The sequence below is a fragment of the Pseudopipra pipra genome, chromosome 1 (assembly GCF_036250125.1).
Source record: "Pseudopipra pipra isolate bDixPip1 chromosome 1, bDixPip1.hap1, whole genome shotgun sequence".
NCBI lineage: Eukaryota > Metazoa > Chordata > Aves > Passeriformes > Pipridae > Pseudopipra > Pseudopipra pipra.
In genome coordinates, this window is record NC_087549.1 from 5,700,813 (window position 1) to 5,723,092 (window position 22,280).

Sequence of the window (22,280 nt, forward strand, 5' to 3'; positions counted from 1 at the left end):
GCATGTGTCCACGTCCATCGCCCAAAAGCTAGTTTTTTCATTCTCATGTCCCTTAAAATTTGGTTGGCTTGATGTAAGTAAATGCTCACTATTGAACTCATTGATCTTAGAGGTCTTTTCTAACCTTAATGATTCTATAATTATATCAAGTGGCCTTAAGCTGTCCCCAAGCTTTGAAGTTTTATGTCTCCTGATTTGATTCATCCCAGTTTTCTCCCTAATTCTACACTTACGTTGTGTCTATTAATTCCTAAAAGCTCTGGATAAGTTTTGCTAAGTTAAAAGCCCATCCGAAGAGTTTGTCGTCTTCAGCCAGCGGAACTCTTCAGGATGAATTCAGGTGTCACATTTTAGACCTTTATTAGGAAAGGGATTAGTTTAAATCTTTGAGCTCTGAGTTACTCTTCCTCTAAATGCTACTAACTGTTTTTAAAAGAACCCAAAACCAAACCAAACCAAACCAACAATATCTACCATATGAGTTGCATCTTTTAACTCTAGTCTGAGGAAGGAGGAGAACACCTTCTACCTGACTATAAATGCATCTGATGGTAGCAAAATGACATATTTTGTATTCCATTACCTATAAGGCCAGTGATATTGTTAAGATGCGAAATTGCTAATTCTGTATCTTAGTCTCATTGTTACAAGCTACTAGAAAATTATTTTTACCCTACTCTTTCATTCCTCTTGCATGTGTGAGGTGCTAATGCACTTTAGCTATTTCCTGTATTTAACCAAGTTACTCAGAAACAGACTTTCTTCTCTGCATCCTGATCTCTCTCAGTCCTAACAGACAAAGAAGAGTATCCAGGTCTCTACTTGAAAGCTGCAAACATAACTTCTTGCAAATACAAGCCTTCTCATTTCTAGTTTGAAGGTTCGTTGTTGAACACCCAGTTCTATTGTGATTAATTAATGTATTCTCCAGTTTTTATCAGGCCAAAGAAAAATTTAAAAAAGAAATGAAGATTGAAGGATTTCTGTACAGTGACTTATCTGTACTAGCTTCTGATATCCCGTATTTTCCACCAGAGGAAGAGGAAGAAAATTTAGAAGATGGAATTCACCTGGTTGTGTGTGTCCATGGGTTGGATGGTAAGGCCAGGAGGAATTACTCTTTGTAAGTCATTTTGGTGTAAATTAAAAAAAAAGGACAGATGTTCAGCAAGCATGAAAGAACGGAGAGTCTAAGTATTTCTCTTAGCTAAGTATTTATTCCTTATCATGCTATTTAGTCCATTGTAATAAAGGACCCAGGAGAATATGAAATATTTGGGCTAAGAAATGAGGTGCTGCAACCTTTGTTTGCTTATGTTTAAACAGAATTTTACACCAAAGCATATCAGTCCTCCTGTGTACAGTAGAAGTTCATTACAGTAACTTCTTTTTCTTTCCACAGATACTTTGTTGTTTTGCAGTATGTCAGCAGGAGAAAAAAATATTTAACTCCCCAAAACACTGTTATAGGGAAGTCAGTGGCTCGTGTTAGAAAGTGGGAGAATAAAAATCATTATGATCTGCAGAGGAAGCAGATCTTGGAATTTTTTTACATGTGTGCTTTCTGAGCAGAAAACAGCTATGTTAAATGTGAACTTTTTCTTGTCAAATTCTTGGTATTAATGGGAAAAGCGTAGATTTTAACCTTGAAGCTACAGAGAAAGAGGGGTAGAGACTGAAATCTCAAAAAAATGGAAAACAATCACTTACTGGCTGTTTGCCATTGAATATCTCAATGGCAGGAATGTCCTCCTCGTAAGGTGACCATACCCATTTTGTAACAAAATATTTTGGAAGACTTTCTAATTTCCTAGTATGGAATGAGGCATCTGTCCAAATATTAGGAGCCTAACAATATTTCAGCACCATCTCTAATAGTGAATACACAGAGGTGGGCTACTCTTCATCTGAAGGTACAGCCCTATAACCCAGCACATGCGCCGAGGTGTCCCTGGGGTCCTCACCATCTGTGAAGATGGAAGGACAGACTGCCTTTGTGTCCTACCTCTGTTGTTCAGCAAATGGAGGGCAGAGTTATTCTGTGCCTGATCTTTGCCCCTTTTTCCCCACAGCAGCAAGCAAGGTCCAGCCCACCTGGGGCAGGATGTGGGTGTTCTTGCTCTCCCACTGTTTCAATGCATGGTGTGGTAACCTTCTTATCAGCACTTAGCAAGAGCTCCCTGGTGTCAAGGTTATTGTGTTAAATTGACTCTATACTCGTTAGCTTTCTGCTGAATTGCATCTTATAAAGTACCTTTTATTCCCAGGTAACAGTGCAGATCTGCGCCTGGTAAAGACTTTTATAGAACTGGGACTTCCTGGTGGAAAACTGGACTTCCTAATGTCTGAAAGAAATCAGGTAGTACAGAACAAATTTCTGGTTTCCTTTAGATTACTGACACAGGGCCTTAAACAAAAGCCTTTTCAGCAGATGAATGAAGCAAAAGCACTTGTGAATTCAGGGAATTTTATGTAGCATTTAGTGCAAAGGCCTGGTCCTCTTACTCTCTAATTTGATAGGGTGTTCAAACCTATTGGAAAATATTTCTGGCATTAAAGTCAAATGCAATGACATTAGCAGTAATAGGGCTAGACCTTAGAGGAAGAAAATGGATTTATCCTGTCAGTTTGCAAACTTGGCAGCCTGGTGCCTCTGCAACACCGCACAGATGAAAAGCAACAAGTTTAGTTATGGTAAATTCTCTGGAGGATATGGAATATCCAGCAGGTCTTGTCAGCTCCCTGTGCTGTATCAGCCATTGTTTCTCCTGTTGCAATGTTTGTGAGATTTATTTCCTTGAATGATAAAGAAATGTCTTCCAGAAAAATTGATTGCTGGTCTAGGCAGAGAAACAGAAATGAATCCTGTGCTTTGCTCTGCAACGAACACATATTTATGGCACAAGGGCCTAACTTTATGCACAAGATAAGTATTTCCAGTGCCCAATCAAAAACATCATTCTGATTTATAAGCCACTGAGAAACGTGAGTCAAAACTTTCCAACCTTCTTTGTTCAACAGCTTTTATTTTTTGGAGTGGCTGATTGGTGTCAATTCGTGAACTTACCACCTTCCAGCTCACATCCCTGTCAGCTGCAGACCTGTGCAGTGAATGTAAGCAAGGTGAAATAAGTGAGACCACTTCATACTTCCATCAAAACCTTTCCTCAGAGAAGAGAATGTTTTCAGAGAATGAAAAATCATACAGCATCTATATTTAACATTATCCAGAGCCCATAATGGGAACTATTTTAAAGGTCTCATAGTCTGTGAAGGTGGGGAAATTCTCATGGCACTGGAAATAGAAAGTGGGTGGTTTGATGACTATTTTGATGCTTCAAAGCATTCCATCACTGTTTTTTCCTTTCTTTGAGAACCACACTGAAAATGACCAAGAAATCAGTCATTTAGCTGTTTTGCCTTACAGAGGAAAATGCAAATCACTTCTTTTAGGCATTCATTTGTGATGCATTTGAAAAGCTCAGTCAGGCTGAAATGATAGTAAAGGATGGAGGTATGACCAGGTGAAATATGAAGCTTGATGCGCTTTGTTTATGATTAATGTTCAGGCTGATATTCTTCCAGTTTTAAACAACCAGAATGGTTTGGGATAATGAGCCTAGAAGGAAATCATTAATTATCAATGCAAACAAAACAAACAGGCAGAAGGTTAATGGACTGTTTGTAGTTTATGAGAACATTTATTTTAAGTCTCTTGCAAAATGAATATGCTCATGTTTTCCTTTGCAAGGGCTGAAATTAGCAAGATGAGTTGTGTCACAAAAGCATTAATTAATGATATGTTTCAAAAGCATTAATTACTGATATGTTTTACTGAATAGCTGTTCCAACACTTGATTATTGTTTTTGTGGCATCTCATTAGTTATGAATTTGATTCAGAGCCTGTTGAATTGCCAAATGACACAGTTCTGAGTAAGATCTGCCTGTAATTGTATAGACTGGACAATATATTATTTGTTTTATTGTCTCACAACTGGCAGTACTGTTGCAAGCAACAAATTGTTTGCTTCTCTAAACTCATTCTCTTATTCATGGCTGTTGAATAACAAACACACAGCATTTGATTAAGATGGCCAAATAATTTCGTGATGACATCCTGATTATCAGCATAACTCTCATGTCAGCGTATAATGCTGTAAACTGTTTTATCGCTGTAATCTATTGATTCCCAAATGGCAAAAGCTGTTCTTCCATGTGCAGAGTCTGATATCTAGAACAGCTGAGCATTAGCAGTCATCACCGATGTCAAGTCAGGCTGCTTTAGCATCATACTTAGGACTGTGGAGTCACTCAAAAATCTCTTTGAAAAGAGAACTTCAATTTTTAGAGGACCTGGACACTGAGAAAAATCGCCCTTTTTCCTCCTTGAGCGTGAATAAAAAAAATTTACACAGGTTATTACATTTCTACTTGCATTTTACTTTGAAAAACAACATCTGCCTGCAATTAGTGGGTATATTTTAATTCACTAACTCATTTCATTTCTCACCAGACTGATACTTTTGCTGATTTTGATACAATGACTGACCGATTATTGGATGAAATTATTCAGCATATCCAGTTGTACAACCTCTCTATATCCCGAATAAGGTAAGCCCTGTGGTAGTTAATAGTCTGTAACTTTTTGAATTACATGAGCAACACCCAGTGAAATTAGCTTTTCCAAAAGTGCTCTGTACTACAAGCCATTGAATCAGTGAGACTAATTTTTACATTGTTATAGATGAAAGAGTATCTTGTAGACTGAAAAAAGCATGAAACGACAGGTAAAGGACTAACTGATAACTAAGTAAAAGAGTCGCCCACAAGAGTAATTTGTGCTATCTGTGTGTTTAATTTAAAGAAAATACAGATGGATTTTGTGTTAGTGTAATTCTTTTTTTCCCAACAGTTTTATTGGACATTCCCTTGGTAATGTCATCATTCGATCTGTACTAACTCGGCCCAGGTTTCGCTATTACCTCAACAAGTTACACACTTTCCTGTCCCTCTCTGGCCCTCACCTGGGAACCCTTTACAACAACAGCACTTTAGTTAGTACAGGTAAGAGCTGGTGGGATAGCTGTGACTGCCTGTGGTCCATGGCAGAATGCGTGAGAAGGCAACACAGGGAGTCAGCAATAAATTGTAGCATGACTTGTGCATTGCAGTTGTGGAAAATATTTTCTGAAGACTTCAAACCCACAAAGAAAAAATTGCAATGAGAGTGGCTTTCAATATCTACTACAAGGTCCATCACAGTGCTCCCTGGAAAACCCAAGGGTGCGTAGCAGTGAGAGATGACCCTGCTTCCACTTAGTTTTCCACTTCTCTGGATGCTGACAATAGAGACATCTCCAGGGCTGAAAAAGACACTTTTTCATCAGAATCTAATGTCCGTGATGGAGAGTTCAGTCTCCTTGAATGTTTCTGCTACCATGACATGGATAATCATAGAATCATAGAATAATTTGGGTTGGAAGGGACCTTAAAGGTTATCTAATTCCAACTCTGTAACAGTGAGCAGCGACATCTTCAACAAGATCAGTTTCCTTAGAGCCCCATCCAACCTGACCTGGATTGTTTCCAGGGAGGACATCTCCCACCTCTCTGGACAACCTACTCCAGTGTCTACACCCCTCATGGTAAAGAATTTGTTCCTTATATCTAATCTAAATCTATCCTCTTTTAGTTTAAGACTGTTATGTCTATCTTGTGAGACCCTTAGACTTTTTTTCCCTGTTGATTAGGAATGCAAGAGTAAAAAAGACTTCTGAATTACAGTGCTATCCTTACTGTAGGCACATATCTTTGATTGCCTTGCTTGATAAGTAACAAAGAGGAGAAAAATATACACCAATTTTCTTTCCAGGTCTGTGGCTTATGCAGAAGTTGAAAAAGTCAGGGTCTCTTTTGCAACTGACCTTCAGGGACAATGCGGATCTGCGCAAGTGTTTCCTCTATCAGCTCAGCCAAAAAACGGGTGAGTAGGGCTTGATGTGCCTCTGGAAATACCAAGGGCTATTCCAATGGGTTGTGCTAGATTGCCATTTTCTCCAGAGAGTAAAGGAAATCTCCATTTTGTTAGTGATCTTTCTTTGAACACTCTTGTTTTCAGGAAGGGTGGCTCTTTCTAAAATCTAATATCTATTTTATTTGTGCATTTTTTCTGTACTGGTTATCAGAGAATGTATTTTCCAAACTGTAAACATCAAACAAGATCTTTGTGCTGCAGTAAACATGCACCTAAGTTTATATTCTGCAAGCAAGAAACATCATTCTTGACAGGCCACCACTGCTTAATTTATGCTACTAGATGAAAACCATTTTTCCTTTCTTATTATTTTTTGTAAGTTTAGCATCTCCTGTCTCTGGGAAATATGACTCTGTGAAATGAAGAGCAAATTTTATTCATGTCTATTTTGACACTTCTGTACTAAAGAGAGATGTATGGCCTCACATTGGAAAAATGGTGTCTGAATAAAGAATCTTTTTACCCCTTCTTTGGTCTGTCATGAATAAATAAAATAAATCAGGCTTTTCTTAAGAAAAGAAAGCAAGCATGATCCTTCTACTCAAGCAAATGTTTTCTTTTAAGAGTTATTTTTCATATTGCGTTTGAGCAAACTGGTGCCAAGCATGTAGTCACAAGGTCTCCACTTGGTGTTTAATTTGTTTCTCTTACTTTGTTACACTGCTAATAGGAAACAAAGACTTTGCTAATATGAGTATAACATCTTAATTCTTAGTATGGCCAACATAGACTTGTTTCTTAATTTTATGAACACACTACATAGCATAATCAGTGACAGGAAGATGGTGTATACTGGCGTTATTTGAATTTTCCGTTTGATTCCCTGGCTCTCATTTCCATGGAGTACAGTTGATGTCTGCTCCATTACTGTTGAGTTAAAATAATTTGGGTCTACACAGGAAGCTTATATTGTAACCTCCCAAGAAAAAGAATTTCTAATCATGTGTTGCGAGTCAAAGTGATTTGGTTTTTGTTAGTTTGGTAGACTGGAGATGTAACACACTATAAATTAAGGCGCTGTACCTGAAAATGCAGAAAGCAGAAATTTAAATGTGGACAGAGTTGCCTGTAAAGTCAGAATCATCCAGGTACCTGCTTATGCAAAATGTCTGAAGAAGCAGATAGGTCCATATATGAATATATGAGCTGGCATACTGAGTCAATATAGAGATGCCCCTGCCTGAGCACCCTGCTCCAAGAAGTGGTTGGGATAACCTACAGAGGAAGAAATGCCAGAAGCAGTGTTGTGCCTGCATTCCCAGATGACACTTTAAACTTCCAGCGATTTCTGACCTTCTTGTTAAAGTTGAAGTCCCTGCTACTTTTCAATCTCTTTAAAAAATGTTCCTCATGCTTGTCTTAAAAAAAAAAAAAAAATCAAACAAAAGCCAACAAAATTTTCTTCCGTATTCAACCTCTTCACATAGATTTTTAGATATGGTAACACGTACTGTTGCTTCTCCTACTTTTTACTTCAGAATTAAGTTGTAAACTCTGTTTGATTACACAAGAAGAAAAACAGCTTCAGTCAGGTTTTGGAAGGGCAGGCAGCAGGACTTTTCTTTGTGGTGGTGATGGTTAGCTTTTCTGTGAAAATCTAGAAATCACAGTCACAGAATCATGGAAACATAGGATGGTTTGGGTTGGAATGGACCTTAAAGGTCATCTCATTCCAACCCCCCTGCCATAAGCAGGGACACCTTCCTCTAGATCAGCCCCAGCCAGCCAGGCCTTAGTTCTGGATGCTGCCAATAAAGAGAAGCATCTCCAGGGCTGAAAAGGACACTTTGTTATTGGAATTGAATGTCCACGATGGAAAGTTCAGTCTTCCTTACCTCTTTCACACAAGATGGGAGGGAAGGATGAATGACAAATCCATAGTTCTTCTGTGTTCAGGGTACTCTCTGGACTAATAACCCAGATCATTGGTATCCGTTTTCTTACTTTTCTGCTAAATGTGGGCGTGGAGGGCTCAAGACACCACAGACAGGGCAAACAGCAGGAACCTGTTTCCACAACTCATAAAGGACCCTATTACCTCTAGGTAAGAGGGAGGATTCCAGTTTCCAGTCGATGTACCAGCAGTGTACATTTATCAAGGGACTGCTGAATGCAGGGATTGGATGGATCCCAAGGCGCTCTCAACAGTGGTGTAACAGTATGACATCACAGCAGTGAAGCTGACTCCTTTTTTCCTCCCTCTCTCTATTATGTTTGAGAACTGTGCTAATTCATTGTGTTATTTTTAAATTTATTTCTGATTAGAGGTATAAATATTTGCAAAATTAAGGTTTTAATCAGGGGGTTTTTTCACTTTTTTTTTTTTCACAGTTTTTTTTTTTGTTAACATACAGTTAACCTTTTTGGTTGTTGATAAGTAATGAATACGTCTCAGAAACAGCAGAAATGTGTTTAAGCTGTTAGGAATCTTTCAAAGCTCGTGTTGCGTGTTTTAATAATTATCATGTATTTTGCACTGTAGGTTTTCAAAAGCCTTTGAACATGAAGTAGTCATGCTGACACTGTGTGTATTTTTCATCTCTGCACTTCACTGTGATTAATGTATTTAATATGTTTGCCACAGGTCTCCAGTACTTTAAAAATGTTGTGTTAGTGGCCTCACCCCAAGACAGATATGTACCCTTCCATTCAGCAAGAATAGAAATGTGCAAAAATGCACTTAAGGACAGACACACAGGTATGTTTAAGATCTTTTCTATATTCACAAAGCTATTGAGGAATTGTGGTTTTGTGCAGCTGAGGTCATTGCATTAGAAGGGTTTTTCATCAGCATGATGAAAACTCAAATGTTTATTTGATAAGGAAGAAAGTGTTCTCTTCCCACAGGAAATTACTGAAATCAATAAAAGAAGCTTTTCAAGAAGCTCTTTGCCTGATGAAAAAAAACATTCAATCAGGTCATAATCAAAGGTTTCTTACTGCTTCTTCCTCTTCCCTCTAAATTTTTTTCTTTAAAGTGATGATAATAGAACTAGCTCTTGATAATATTTTTCTGTAGTCTGCTGATTTACTTATATTATCTCATCTTTGTTACACATAATGAAATCTCTCTCGGCATAACCAGAGTCAAGGGATTTTCCCTTTCTTTCCAAGAGTGTTTGAGTGATTACCAGATAATTTAAGGGACAGATCTAAAATTGTGTTGGTTTGTAATAAAAACTGTAAAGCGTATCAGGACTCAACGCCACTCAGAGGCTCTCCTGTGAGCTCAGGCCATGTGTTGTCCCTTTGTTATTAAGTCTGCCTCATTTATAAAATGTTTTGTGGCTTCAGCTTGATACCACTTCCAGCAATAATGCTCAGTGCAATTTCATCCCTGTTTCATATATGTGATTACCCAGAAATTAAGGTGCTCTTTAGAAACAGGAGACACCTAGGCCTAGTAATCAGCATGGTTGCCTTCACACCTCTTGCCTAAATGCCAGCTCTTTCTATCCTACCTCTGATATGAACTAAAAGGTCATTCTTTAACTCTCATACAGTTCTTGTTTCTCAGGGAGGTACTTGACCTAGTAGGAGCCAGATCTGCATTCGGTGTAGATCATTTATCAGTACGTGTTTCTTGAGTCATAGTTTTTGCCCCATAAACTCCCCAAATATCTACATGACATCCTTCCTGCATCAGATTCTGCAGAGAAACTCAATGGACCACTGTGTCCTGCCAGACTCTTTCACATTTGAATCCACAGGCACTCTGAGTCCAACCGCACTCCCCTGAAAGGAACAAGAGCATTTTCTTTAATGACAGAGGAAATGTGACTGATTGCCCAGGATTTTCCCACTCCTCCTGCTCGCAGCTTCAGCAGATCACTCCACATGGCCAGTGCCTCCACTAGATTAACAACACCCTGGCACCTGGCAAATCTTTGAACTGGCCTCCTATCTCCTGTATTTTGGCCTTGCTTCTATTTTCCTTCTCACTGGGACTGTAATTAAATGATACTGGAAGAAAAGAGAGGATCTGGGGTCTGTGGCATGTAGGTGTGACATCTAACCTCTTTTTCAGGTCCTGTTTACGCAGAGATGATTAACAACCTGCTCCAGCCTTTGATTGGGGCAAAGGACTGCACTTTGATCCGACACAACGTGTTCCATGCCCTGCCGAACACGGCCAACACGTTGATAGGCCGGGCTGCCCACATTGCTGTGCTGGACTCTGAACTTTTCCTGGAGAAGTTTTTCCTCGTGGCAGGACTCAACTACTTCAAATAGTGCCTGAAGTACGGGGTAGCAGAGGCCAACCTTTTCACAGAACAGAGGAGAATCCCTTAGCCAAAGGAGTGCAGTGTTAGAAATGAGATCAGGTGGGACTTTCAAACTTTCCATTTCCATTTCTCTTTCAGAGAATAAAGTGCTATGGCTTTAAGGCATTCAAGCTTCCAAGTATTGGTGCTTTTGGAAGAAATAAATATTCCTCTTCGGTTTCTATGTTCTTTGTCCACATAAAGACATGAGTCACTTCTGGACTACAGAATCAGAATAAGCAGGCTAATTCTCCAAATGTGTTTGGACCAATATAATTCCTGTTTCTCCTGAATATTAAACCAGGAATTTGTCTGTCCTTGATTTAATGCTTATTTATGTATTAACAAAGGTATACATTTGTAGCACTTTTGGGGTAGTTAACACAAGAGGAAACAAGTGTATGTGAACTCAGGTTAAAACCTCCTTTGTGATGAACTGAGAAGTCTGAAAACCATTTATGAAAGTTTCAGTGTTTCTGTTTGTTGCAAGAAAATATTTGGATGATTCCATTACTGGTTTTAATTTGTAACATACATAAATTGTAACATACACAAATTCTACATTCAAATAAGGGAAAGGAGTGAAATATTTTACATAAAATGAAGAAATATTGGTATTTGTCTTTAAAAAGAAACCTCAACTTTAAGTTGGCAAGAATTTTATTCAAATAAGAAGCTGCCAAACCAAGAGGAGTCTACTGGATTACTTGTAAAATATCAGTGGCATCTGTTCACATTTCTTCTGTTTACATTTATTGTGGTTGTTATAACCTTAGAGGTACAATTTTTACTTTTACCTTTGTATGCAAGTACATTTACCCTGACAATTTTATTTATTTATTTTTTAATTAATTACTCTGATTTGAAATTCCAAATACCCTTAAAAAACCCCAAACACTTAAAAAACAAAAGGCTGGAAATGTAGAATAGTAAGGATTGTGGAAAAAAGAATGTCTTCTTAAGATCCTCTGCAATACCCTATGAATGTTTTGTTAATACCCCTTTGCAGTGCTGTATAGTCCTAATTATTATATGGTTTCAGGTGGTTCGAACATTTAAAAATTTATTCATGCCAAGATATCCAAGTTGTTTTTAAGAGTTTGGAAGAGAACATTTTTCTCACTTTTTATTTTTTTTCATCAAATTTTCATTAAAATATTTATCAAAAAATTATCAGATTTAAAGTGGCAAATTTCAATAACTTTCTGTACATTTTCATAACATTTTGATAAATTTTCAATGTCACAGCAGTTTTTTCAAAAAAGAGAAAATGAATAATCCTTCACAATTATTTTTGTTTGAAAGGTAGGCTATTTTTTAATGCAGATATAGTTTGTTTAAAAACAAAAATAAACAGGTCTCTATATCTTGTAACAAAGACTGTAAAAAAATTTACAAAGAGGGTTTTGAGGTGTCAAGGGTCTCATCAGTAAATTAAGATCAAGACAGTGGAGATTTTTGAAATAAGAGAATAAAAAATGCAAACAAAAAACCTCACAACCACAGGGAAACATTTGTACATGCAAAAAGTAAAACTATTTTTTCTCAAAAGAAAAAATGTGAAAAACTTACACAAAATCAGTTCAAGAAAAGAGTTGTTAGCAGGCTGGCAAACGCCGATAAAGAACAAGTCTGGTTTGATAAGGTGGGCATTCTTCTCCTTAATAAGGAAGGAGAAAGAAGGAATATACCAAAGAGTGAGATTAAGATCAACTGAAAATAAGAAGGTATATTACATATAAAAATCTTGTGCCCTCAAAGGGGTAGAAATTTATAGAAAGAGTTCCATGGTGTAATTCACTCTCAACAAGTTTTTTAAACATTAAATATTACCTCAGCATTATAATTAAATAGATAAATACTATTTTCTCTTTTTTTATTTCTTTTCCTTTTTATAAATTGACAATTAAAAGTTAAAAGTCGATTTTAGCCCATTAACAAATAAATCATGTCAGGAATTAAGAACTTCTCGGTTTCACTTCTTGTTTGGAAATTCCTTCTCACTTTTCAGCCTCAGCTGTCTAATGCCACCTACACTGACATATCACAGCTTACTTCTTCCTCGGTAAATTGTCTAGAGAATTTTAATGTTATGGCATGTGGAGGTTGAGCTGTTATACAGTGCAGTATTTTTGAGCCAGGACATGGATTTTTTGTGAAAAAAACGAGAAAGAAAAGCAATCTCGAACCATCAGCAAGCTTCAGTGTGGTGTATGAGGGTCTTGTCCACTTGTAGAAAATGTTCAGGAGTCTGCCACCAGAAAATTCGGAAAAAATATTTAGAAGGAATTTAGTTTACACCTACATACATGCCTGGTGGGTGTGTGTGTGTGTATGTATACAGTCTGCATGAAGAAATATGCTTATGTCAAAGTCTCACACCAACTTTTGCAATCCTGGATGTACTGAGCCTGACAATGTACCAGTGTAACTGTTCTTCCCCTCAGATTGGTGGTTCTTGCCTTGCCTTGTACACTGGACAGCATTCCCAGCCTTCTACTTGCATGACTGTGAGACAAGGGACATGTGAAAAGATCTCTGTTTTGCTGCAGAAGTTGGTGGGCCTTTCCATGTGTTCACTTTGACATCCTACACTCCTACCAGTGCTCTGACTGATGGAGAAATACACCTAAAGGTTTCAGTGCTCCTATACATATGGAATTCTTTGATGGCTCAGTCTGATTTCAGAATTGGAATGTATATGGAGTTGGATTAGGTCCATAAAACTTACACCTTGTGGGTTATGGCGAGAGCTTCTATCGAGCCTCAGAAAAATCTGGGAGATGTCATTCCTATCAAAAGATAAGATACAGATTTTATCTTCCTTCTGCTGGCAGAACATTGTGGGATATATTGGCAGTAACAGTCTAATTGAGTTTTCATTTTAACATTGTCAGAACAACCTCCCTCTCTTTTTCTTCTTTATTTTTAACAGTATGTTGCCTTGATAATGACTCTCAATACTGTAAACCCACTTAACTGTATAGACTATACTGCAAAGAAATCTGCATTTTCATTACAATACAAATAGTATCTAAGTTGCTGGACTTCATCAGCTACAGCGATCAGCATGGACTTATTTTCAGATTTTTTGTTTGCACAGAAAGAACTATACATTAAAAATTATCTTCATAAAAAGAGCAAACTAAATGCACAGTTAGCATCTTTGTTTCTGTCTCAGCCATTGGAATTTTAGTATATTGTTCTTTCACGTAAAGCCTTTTAAAATAAATTTAGCTGCACTTGCAAATGCAAACTGCACAAACTCCCCTTGACTTCATGTGTCTATGGGGGTAGAGTTAAACTTTTAAGCTCAGCTCTCACATTTATAGAGGATAAGATAGGTTTTCAAAACCTTGGACAGAGGAGGGACAAACAGGAGTTTTTTGTAGCTTGTCAGTGTCAGTGTTTGCTGTATGTGAAGTGAAACCCCCTTCAATTCCGTGAGATTTTTCAGTTAAGAAAAAACAAAGCCAGTATTCCAGGGTTGTTTCTTTGGCATGTAGGAAGATTATAACCAGTATGGAGGATCTCCTGGCTCCACCAGGTGAACTGCATTTGGCTGTTAAGGTTTCCAGTGTTAGAGATGAACGATGGGCCATAGCCCAGATGAGTAAGTTCTCTGGAAGGAAAGGTGATAGCCCACATATAGAAAAAGAGGAGCAGAGATGAAGAGAGGAGCAGATCTCAGGGCTTTGAAAGACAGAGGAAATGATGGAGGAAAGGAAGGAAGACAAGAAGTTTCTGAAGCAGTTTGTAGCATTTAAAAAGACTGACATTAACTGTTTTAAAAAATTTGAAGCACTTGAAAACAGTGCAATTATAACAATTCAATGAATATCTATGATTATGCTTTTAATAATAACTGGATTAATATTTTCCAATATTTTGGGGCTTCTAGATCCCATTGAGCTCAACTCTTGGAAGAATTTAGTATCTTCTGGAATTGAATATTTTTTTCTTAAATCTGACTGAAAAGAAACTGCAGTATTGACTAAGTGTGAGTAGATGAGGGACAAGAAGAGCGAGTTCTTTCTTTCTGCAGGTGGGCTGAGGATTTTCAGAGCTGGTTTTGAATCTCCTGGAAATTGAAGAGCCCATCTCCTGTATCCTCTGGAAATGTTTCTACTTGGAGAATCATAGACTTTGGCTGGTCTAATTTCATTACTTAATTTGTGCTTAAAAATTAGTTGCAAAATGAATTTATTCTATGAAAATAAAAGTCTTCATTTCTCTATGTAGTCAGTGACATTCAGGATTACTTATCTCTATTCTCTGACCAGGGGACTTATAATAAGACTCACTTTTTAGATATCTAAGACATAGACCAAAATTGGAGGCCCGGCATTTGAGGACTAGATGATCTTATTAGCTCTTCAGTTTTTCATACTTGGGCACAGTTTTTGACTGTATACCTTGAACAAAAGCAAACACTGAATATATAAATCAGACTCCTTTAAAATTTGCAGGAAATGTGTCTTTTCCCAGCCTCCAATGGATGCTCATTTTCTTTTTAATGAAATTTATAATTTGTTTTCAAAATCAGGTCTGTCCACTGACAATAGGGGAAGTTGAAATTTCTTAGCTTTAAAGGATTATTTTTTAAAGACTTGAAACCTTAGTACAGAGCTTTGGAATTACTTACAGGAATACTGAGCACTATTTCACTTCAAAGCACTTCATAAATATCCACTGACCAATCCTCTTCACTCCCTTGCCAGAGAAGAGCCACACTTGAGAGATAAAGCTGTTACAAGACAGTGTGAAAACTGGGAATTCAAGCAAGTTTTCATTATTTGTAGATTTCTATGGTGCTTTTTGTATGCTAAAAAAAAAAAAAAGTTATCTTCCTTTATACCTCTGCACTTGAAATAGCTAAATGGTGATGAAGGAGAAAGGTGAGAACTTCTAATAACAAGATTAGACTCTTGTGCAAGTTTATGAAAATATTCCATGAAATTTAATATATAATGAATAGTCATGGGGCATTTCTGCAGCAGTCTTAGCATGCAAATATGTGTCAGCCCAGCTGAATGATTATTTTCTTTGTGGACTTAAATTTCCATTTATAAATTATCGTCAGAACAGCCTAACATATTTCACTCCAGATGGTTATTTAAATGTCAAAGGTCATGTCCGTGGAGAACACTTATCGAATGTTTTCCTTTATTATAATACATATGCTCAGCAATTTTGATATTGAATGTTGTTACATAATTGAAAGTCTCTGGCTCAAATTACCTCCTCCCCCAAATTTTCAGTGTTTGTTTAATCATTGAATTGGTTTCAGGTTGTAAATCAATATAAATGCAGGTCTATTGGAGTCAGAGTTCATCTTCTTTAATGCAGTTGCTTTATGGTTGTAGTGTCAGAGTTTCAGGGCAAATAATCACTGAATTAAAAATTGGGCCAATTATGGTTGGAGTCATAAAATACTGCGTCTGAGACTTGTTTAGCTGCAGTTCACTCTTCTCTGGTTTGGTTTTACCTTTTGAGTCAAACACAATCACAGCAAGATTGTGCCTCTGGCTGTGTTCATGGTTCCCTTAATTTACAATTCTTTGAGATGCCTAAATTGCCCTAAACTACTGTTCTGTTTTGTCCAGACATCCCCCCATTTGCATGGTCACCTTTCCATGACCTGACTGCACCTCCTTCAGAGACTGCTAAGTAGTGCAGACGTGCATTCACAAATATATCCAGCACTGTCATTCCATTTATCCGGGAGTGGGACATCGTGGTCTCGCATTCATTCCAGTCAATTTTCTCAGCCCTTTATGAGGACTGTTATGCACCTATCCAGACATGTTACAGATAACAGAATATTTTGTTTCAGAAGGAACAGTTGGAAATGTCCCAGTCTAATTCCTGTTCAAAGCAGGATTATCCTGAGCATCATGGTAAGGTCAGCCCTGTCTTTGTCCTGCTGAGTCTTGCAAACATCTGGTGATGGATATACTACAGCTCCTCTGGATTGCCTTTTCAGGTGCTGTACATCTCTCGTAAGGAAGGGGAAAAAAGATAAAATCCAATTTGAAGTTTCTGAGCTGCAGTTTCTTCCTCTTACGTTTTCTTATTCCACCTTTTTATTCTACAGGGGCAGTCTTGCTTCTGGTGTACTTGAAACTCCCTTTTCCCCACCTTCAGACAGCTCTTTGTGATTTGGCATCCTTTCTGCTGGACTACATAACCCAAACTCAGCCTTCTGAGGCAACTCAGAAGCTGTGTGCTTAGACTCCTCACTGTCTTGGTAATCTTTTGCTGCGCCCTGTCCAGTTTCTCAACATTGAACTGGGTTTGGGAGGCTCCAGGCACTGGTAAACTTCCTTGGATGGTAACTCTGCTGCAAACAGATGTCTTTTTTCTGTTCAGGAGGGCCTCAGTGGCTGCTGGCACTCATCACATCCTCTTCCTAACTGAGGCTCTAATCCAAAGAGCTGGAGCTGTTCTGTTCCTACAATTTCAATCTTCCAGCTTGCAGCCCCCTGTGAGTTAACCTTTACTTTGGGCACAGCAGCTGCTGTTTCTTCTCTATTTTAGTAAGACTGTATTATACATATGCACTTCCCTAAGAGAAATCCATGCACTGAATAAAAATACTTATGAAACAGTTTAATCAGTCTTAAACAGACTGCTTTAAATGCAGATGAGTCATGCTTTCCCCTCATAGGATAAAAGCATAAAGAATAAATATGTATAAACTTTTCTTATGTAAAAGGTCAGACTAAATTAACTTCTGTTACAACCTTGAAACTTGATTTCTCTGCTTTCGAAAATTCAATTCTCTATTTTCACCCAAAGTGCTGCAAGATCCTATTATCTGAGTAGCAAACTAACCATATCTGTCTGAAATGGATTTGCACACATAGGTGCCAGAAGTCCATTGGCTATATGCTAAATGCACGGAGCTTCACGTCTTCAAGTATCTTCTGCCTCTGAAGAGATGAAACTGTGACACAGTGAATAGGTCTGCTCTTGTTGCAATCCAGCACGCCTTCCAGTCTTTGAAAGATATCAGCTACAAACACAAACTACTTATCCAAAGGAACAAATAAAAACCTTCTCCACATAAAAGTCCAATCTCCAGTAATTTTTTTTTTTTTTTTTGAAGTGGGTAGTTTGAGTACAGCGATGGCCTCAATTATTCTATGCATCCTATAAATGGGGTTACATTCATAAGTAAACAGATTTTGGTGCTGAAAATTCCAATATTTAAGCAACTAATTTAAGAAGTTTATCATTCCTTCCTGAAAGCATAAGTACTAGCAGTAATCTACCTGCTAGTTCCAGTCCAGGAGACACTTCTTCTTTGCTACTTTTATATGGATAAGACTCTGTGCATCATTCCCAACTGTGGAAAGATGTCCAGGAATTTCTGATACAATGTCATATACACAGCTATATGCATGGGAAAGGTTGAAGAATAGATTGTGGGAAGTTTTTTGATCTGAGTCATCACTTTCAGCAAAAACGATAATATAAAGTATAGTTCTTGTATGTCATCTATACCACATGATGTATACCCTACCTACATATGTACACAGAAAGTGTCTTTTCCCATATGAGAAATATGTTATTTCCATATGTGGTGTCTGTATGTTCCCAGACACACTGTATATGTACCATACCCTACTTAGAAGGAAGCTGGTAGTGATCATTGAGTCTAACAGGTTTCTGTTGCTTTTGGGGGGAATTTATGTTGATTATCCTCCAGAGCTCTGGTGAAAGAGCCGCTTGTTGGCTTCACCCACCTCATTGGAGGAGAGAGATTGTTTTGTAGAGTGATTTGTCAACCTCTTGGCACACCATTAACCAACTAAACTTATCTGAGCAGTCCTGCATTTTATGTATGTTATCTACCACCTCCATGGTTTCCATGGTCAATGCAACATGTCAAACTGAGCTGCCCTATCTCCTGAGAAGGAAGCTTATCACCATCTTTTAATTTTCCTTCACATCAATCCTCTTCAGCCAAGCATTCATTTTTAAGCTGATAGACCAATGATTTATCAGCTTTGCCACTCTTCTTACTAATTTTAGTCTTGTATATATTTGACTATGCATGCAGTTTGGGAAATTAATTATTTCTTTTTTCTGCAGTTAAATCTTCTCATGAAGTATGAGGGAGATCAGTCTAGACAAGCCACGGTATTCCTTTGCAACATATCCAGAAAAAAACCACAATAAAACCCCACTAATATTTTGTAGTGCATTCTATGTTTATTTTTCACTGTGTTTTGCCAAGAAAAAAGATACACATAATGTTTTGTCCCATGCCTTTTTGGATCTCCAGGTGAGTCAGAGTTGAGATACAGCTCTGATAGATTAAGAAGGCGAAGATAAACCCTTCATCTGTCTAGGATGTGACAGGAATATACCCCACCAAGATGACAATAATGACAGGGAAAGCAAAGAGAACAACTTTCCAAACGCTACTGAATTCACCAAAATAAATCACTCCAGAGTATTATTGGATATTTGGGAAAAGTATCAGTTCAAAACTAAACCACAGATCAACATATTCCAAAACACAAAGTTGAGAAATAAATTGAAACTTGTGTTGATGTTCTACTACTTTGATTTGTCTCTAATAATAAGATTCCTTAAATGCTATACACTTTAACCTAGAACTTGTTTTCTTGGACTTAAACTATGAATTTATTTATTATTGAGGGTTTTTTAGCCAGAGTCTCAGACTCAGGCCTCAGTCATATTTATAACTCCCTTAATATATCCTTAAATCCTTTTTTAGAAAAAAAAAAATCTGGTCTTAAATCTACACCTTTTAATTATGCTTAAACAATTAACCACAGCACTTGAGACAGAGAGTTAAACCTTCTCTATTTGCAGAATTACCTTCAATGAACAGTACAAGCCTTAATAGGGAAGACCTGTCTACTGGGAGATTTTCTTTCTTGTTTAGAAGGAGTTTATGTTTATGAGTCTAATTTAGTCAAATAAAGACAGTAAGTGAATTCTGCCCTCTTTCTTAGCCCTCTTTTCCATGCTGTAAATTCACAATCAGGCACTTAAAACTAAACATTCCAGTTATGTTATAAACAAAATACATCTGTGGGGCAGGTCTTGATTTATGTTATGTCTTTCCTTGTGTGCAATGTATGAACACAGTTACTTTGTTTTTGACACTGGAACCACTATTGTGGTTTAAGAGTCTTGGAAACCTTGATGAAACTTTCTTCAAAGTTTATTAAAATTGTAACCCTCAAAATCAAGCTTTAACTTTTTAAATAGTTAAAGTTAGTAATGTCATCAGAATTAACCTCAGTTTTACAGTATCTATTCAAATGGAACACCTTACTTACGCTGCTGGATTAATTCTCAGCTCAATGGTAACACCTAAAATGTGTTACTTATATGAAGGACTGTGGTTGATGCCCAATTCCTGGAAGTATTCAAGGCCAGGTTGGATAGGGCTTGGAGCAACTGTGTCAAATGTGTACACCTTCACTCTTCCTCAACTAATATGTGGAATAGAATGCTGTGAACAGGAGCAAAGTTCTGTGAAGATCCTCATCCTGTGTTTCAAAGAGTTATATTTTACTTATTTTATTAAATATTAAGAAAATATGTCTTGGAATTAAAACCTACTGTTTCCTGTAAATAATTAGCTCTGAAAGTGCTTTTCTTTAAGCACACTCTTACAGTTTTTAGTTAACAAACGCAAGGCTAGAAATTTTTTTAAAAGAAATTATATGTTTTGTTTTAGGGGTTTTTTGGTTGGTTTTTTTTTCAGATAAGTACCTGGCAAATACTATTGGGCTGAGTTTCAAATGAGTAATACTTTAAACATTTTTCCTTTTCGTAAAAAACCTATACGAATTCAAGATCTTGGCCCCTGAACTTAATAACCATTTGTACTCTTGCATAGTGGATGTAAAATACTAACATTGGATATATGCCCATGTTTGTGCACACAAACTGCAAAGCAAAGCATCAGAGATATATCCTTCTCCAAGTAATTCCTTTGGGGCTGATTGTTCAGGATAAGCAATATGCATGATATAACTGGTGCATGTAACAGTAAGTGCAACCTTCTGCAAATTTGAATTTAAAGACAGTAACTTGATACTGAGGCTGAACTTTGTAGATGAGTAGTCTATGGTATTTTTAATTATAACTATTTCTGTGGTCTGAATATGAGTACAGCTGATTCTGTCATGTGACACTACAGGTTGGACTTTTAAATGAGACATTATTACATTTGATTGAGGCAGTTATGTTTCTTGAAAACTGTATTTCAAATCAGACAGAAAAGGCAATAATTAGAGGCTGAGAGGAGTGAAAATCTGTACCATTTATTTATTTATTTTTGAGAAACCAAGATTTACAACACATGCTTTGTCTGCCTCTCTCTAATTTACTTCCTTTTCCCTAATGAACATTTGTCAACTGTCACACACTTCAATTTTCTTTAGCTATGTCTATCAAGATTTAAGTGAGACTTATGTTGAAGAACCAAAACTAATCTCACAAAGTGGAAACAAATGAAGTTGAGTCAATTCCGTGATATTTTAGGGAAAACAGAGATGCAAATCAATTTTCTTGAAATGTAGGTTCTGACTCAACAGCATTCACAAGGTCTTTACTAAAGGTCTGATCCTGAGAAATGCTGGTCAAAGGAACTCTTGATATAATGGTGAGATGCCTAAGTGGATTAACCTGATGAAGAGCTTTATACAGCCTGAGGATCTTATGGAATGGCAACTAGCAGCATCTGTGGCATCTCAAAATCAGACCACCAGAAGATAGCAAATGTTCTGGGTTCTTTTTAAAGCCAATTTTCCAGTTGGTCAAATGTATTTTAAAAGTAACGTCTTCTTAGACAAATACAGACCTCTCCAAGGGATCAAGTCAATGGATTAATGTGGACAGATCCTTATAGGTTAAGGGAAAGGGCTTTTTATTTTTAAATCTACTACTTTTAATCATGACCATACAAAAAAGCTGAAGAAATATGACGTGGTCCCTTGTATAAACAAGATCATGAATGTAAAGCTTATAATGCCACTGTGAAATTTCAATGCTTATTTATTATGGTTATGATGAAACCTGTATAATAAGATGATGATGATAATAATAATAATAATAGTAATAATAATAATAATAATGAATAGACATCAGTGCCAATATGATTCTACTATTTTTCTACATATGCTTTATTGTGGCATTTTGTGTAGCTTGTGTTATGTGTAAAGAAATGTCAATAAAATCTTTGCTTCCTTTTGTCTGTACTTTCCATGGTCCTTGATTGTTAGCAAGTTCCCCAACTCCTTTTGTCCATGTAGAATGTGGCAAACATGACAGTGATAAGGACAAGTAGGATAAAAGATGCTCAAGTGCAAGCAAATAAATAAGCTAATTGAAGGACTGTGGCTGATGTCCCATCCCTGGAAGTGTTCAAGGACAGGTTGGGTAAGGCTTGGAGCAACCTGGTCAAGTGTAAGGTGTTCCTGCCCATAGCAGGGGCCTGGAGCCAGGTGGTCTTTAACATCCAATCCAAACTATTCTGTGATTCTACAATTCAGACTGTTCTTCTGTTCAAAGAATGAAAACTATCTCTGACTTATTGAATAGGGAATTATTAGATTAACTAATCATGGCCTAAAAGCCCTTGAATATGGAGCTCTTTTTCACCAGTTAAATGAATGACACCTTGAAGTAGCAAAACCCTGAAGGCAGAAAATTAGTAAATGCCTGGAAAGGTTTTTTTGCAGGTTTTTTGGTATTTGGTGTTTAAGAACTCATTTCAGGGATGTAATTTGTGAGTAGACTTAAGTTCCTCTGGCCTTTTATACTGAGACTGTGAGCTTCCTGACATCCATTTGCACACTGTTACTAGGAAGTTACAGAGATCAGTGGATTGGGGTTGAAGGGATTTGCTACTTCTTCATGACTCTATGGCAATGTCTGTACCAATTAACTAAACAAGTAAAGGACATTTCTTCTTTTTGTGTAGTCA

At 37.2% G+C, this 22,280-nt stretch overlaps 1 protein-coding gene across 2 annotated transcripts in view; it reads left to right on the plus strand.

The window, feature by feature from the left end:
- FAM135B (family with sequence similarity 135 member B) overlaps nucleotides 1-21,552 on the plus strand; it is a 207,211-nt gene extending 185,659 nt beyond the window's left edge. For both annotated transcript variants that reach the window (XM_064644211.1, XM_064644221.1), the window contains 7 exons: nucleotides 932-1,098; nucleotides 2,268-2,359; nucleotides 4,515-4,612; nucleotides 4,914-5,065; nucleotides 5,874-5,984; nucleotides 8,620-8,733; nucleotides 10,063-21,552. In XM_064644211.1, coding sequence (XP_064500281.1) covers nucleotides 932-1,098; nucleotides 2,268-2,359; nucleotides 4,515-4,612; nucleotides 4,914-5,065; nucleotides 5,874-5,984; nucleotides 8,620-8,733; nucleotides 10,063-10,268 — 940 coding nt within the window. In that variant the 3' untranslated portion in view covers nucleotides 10,269-21,552. The remainder of the gene's footprint in view (nucleotides 1-931; nucleotides 1,099-2,267; nucleotides 2,360-4,514; nucleotides 4,613-4,913; nucleotides 5,066-5,873; nucleotides 5,985-8,619; nucleotides 8,734-10,062) is intronic.
- Nucleotides 21,553-22,280: the final 728 nt, after the last annotated feature.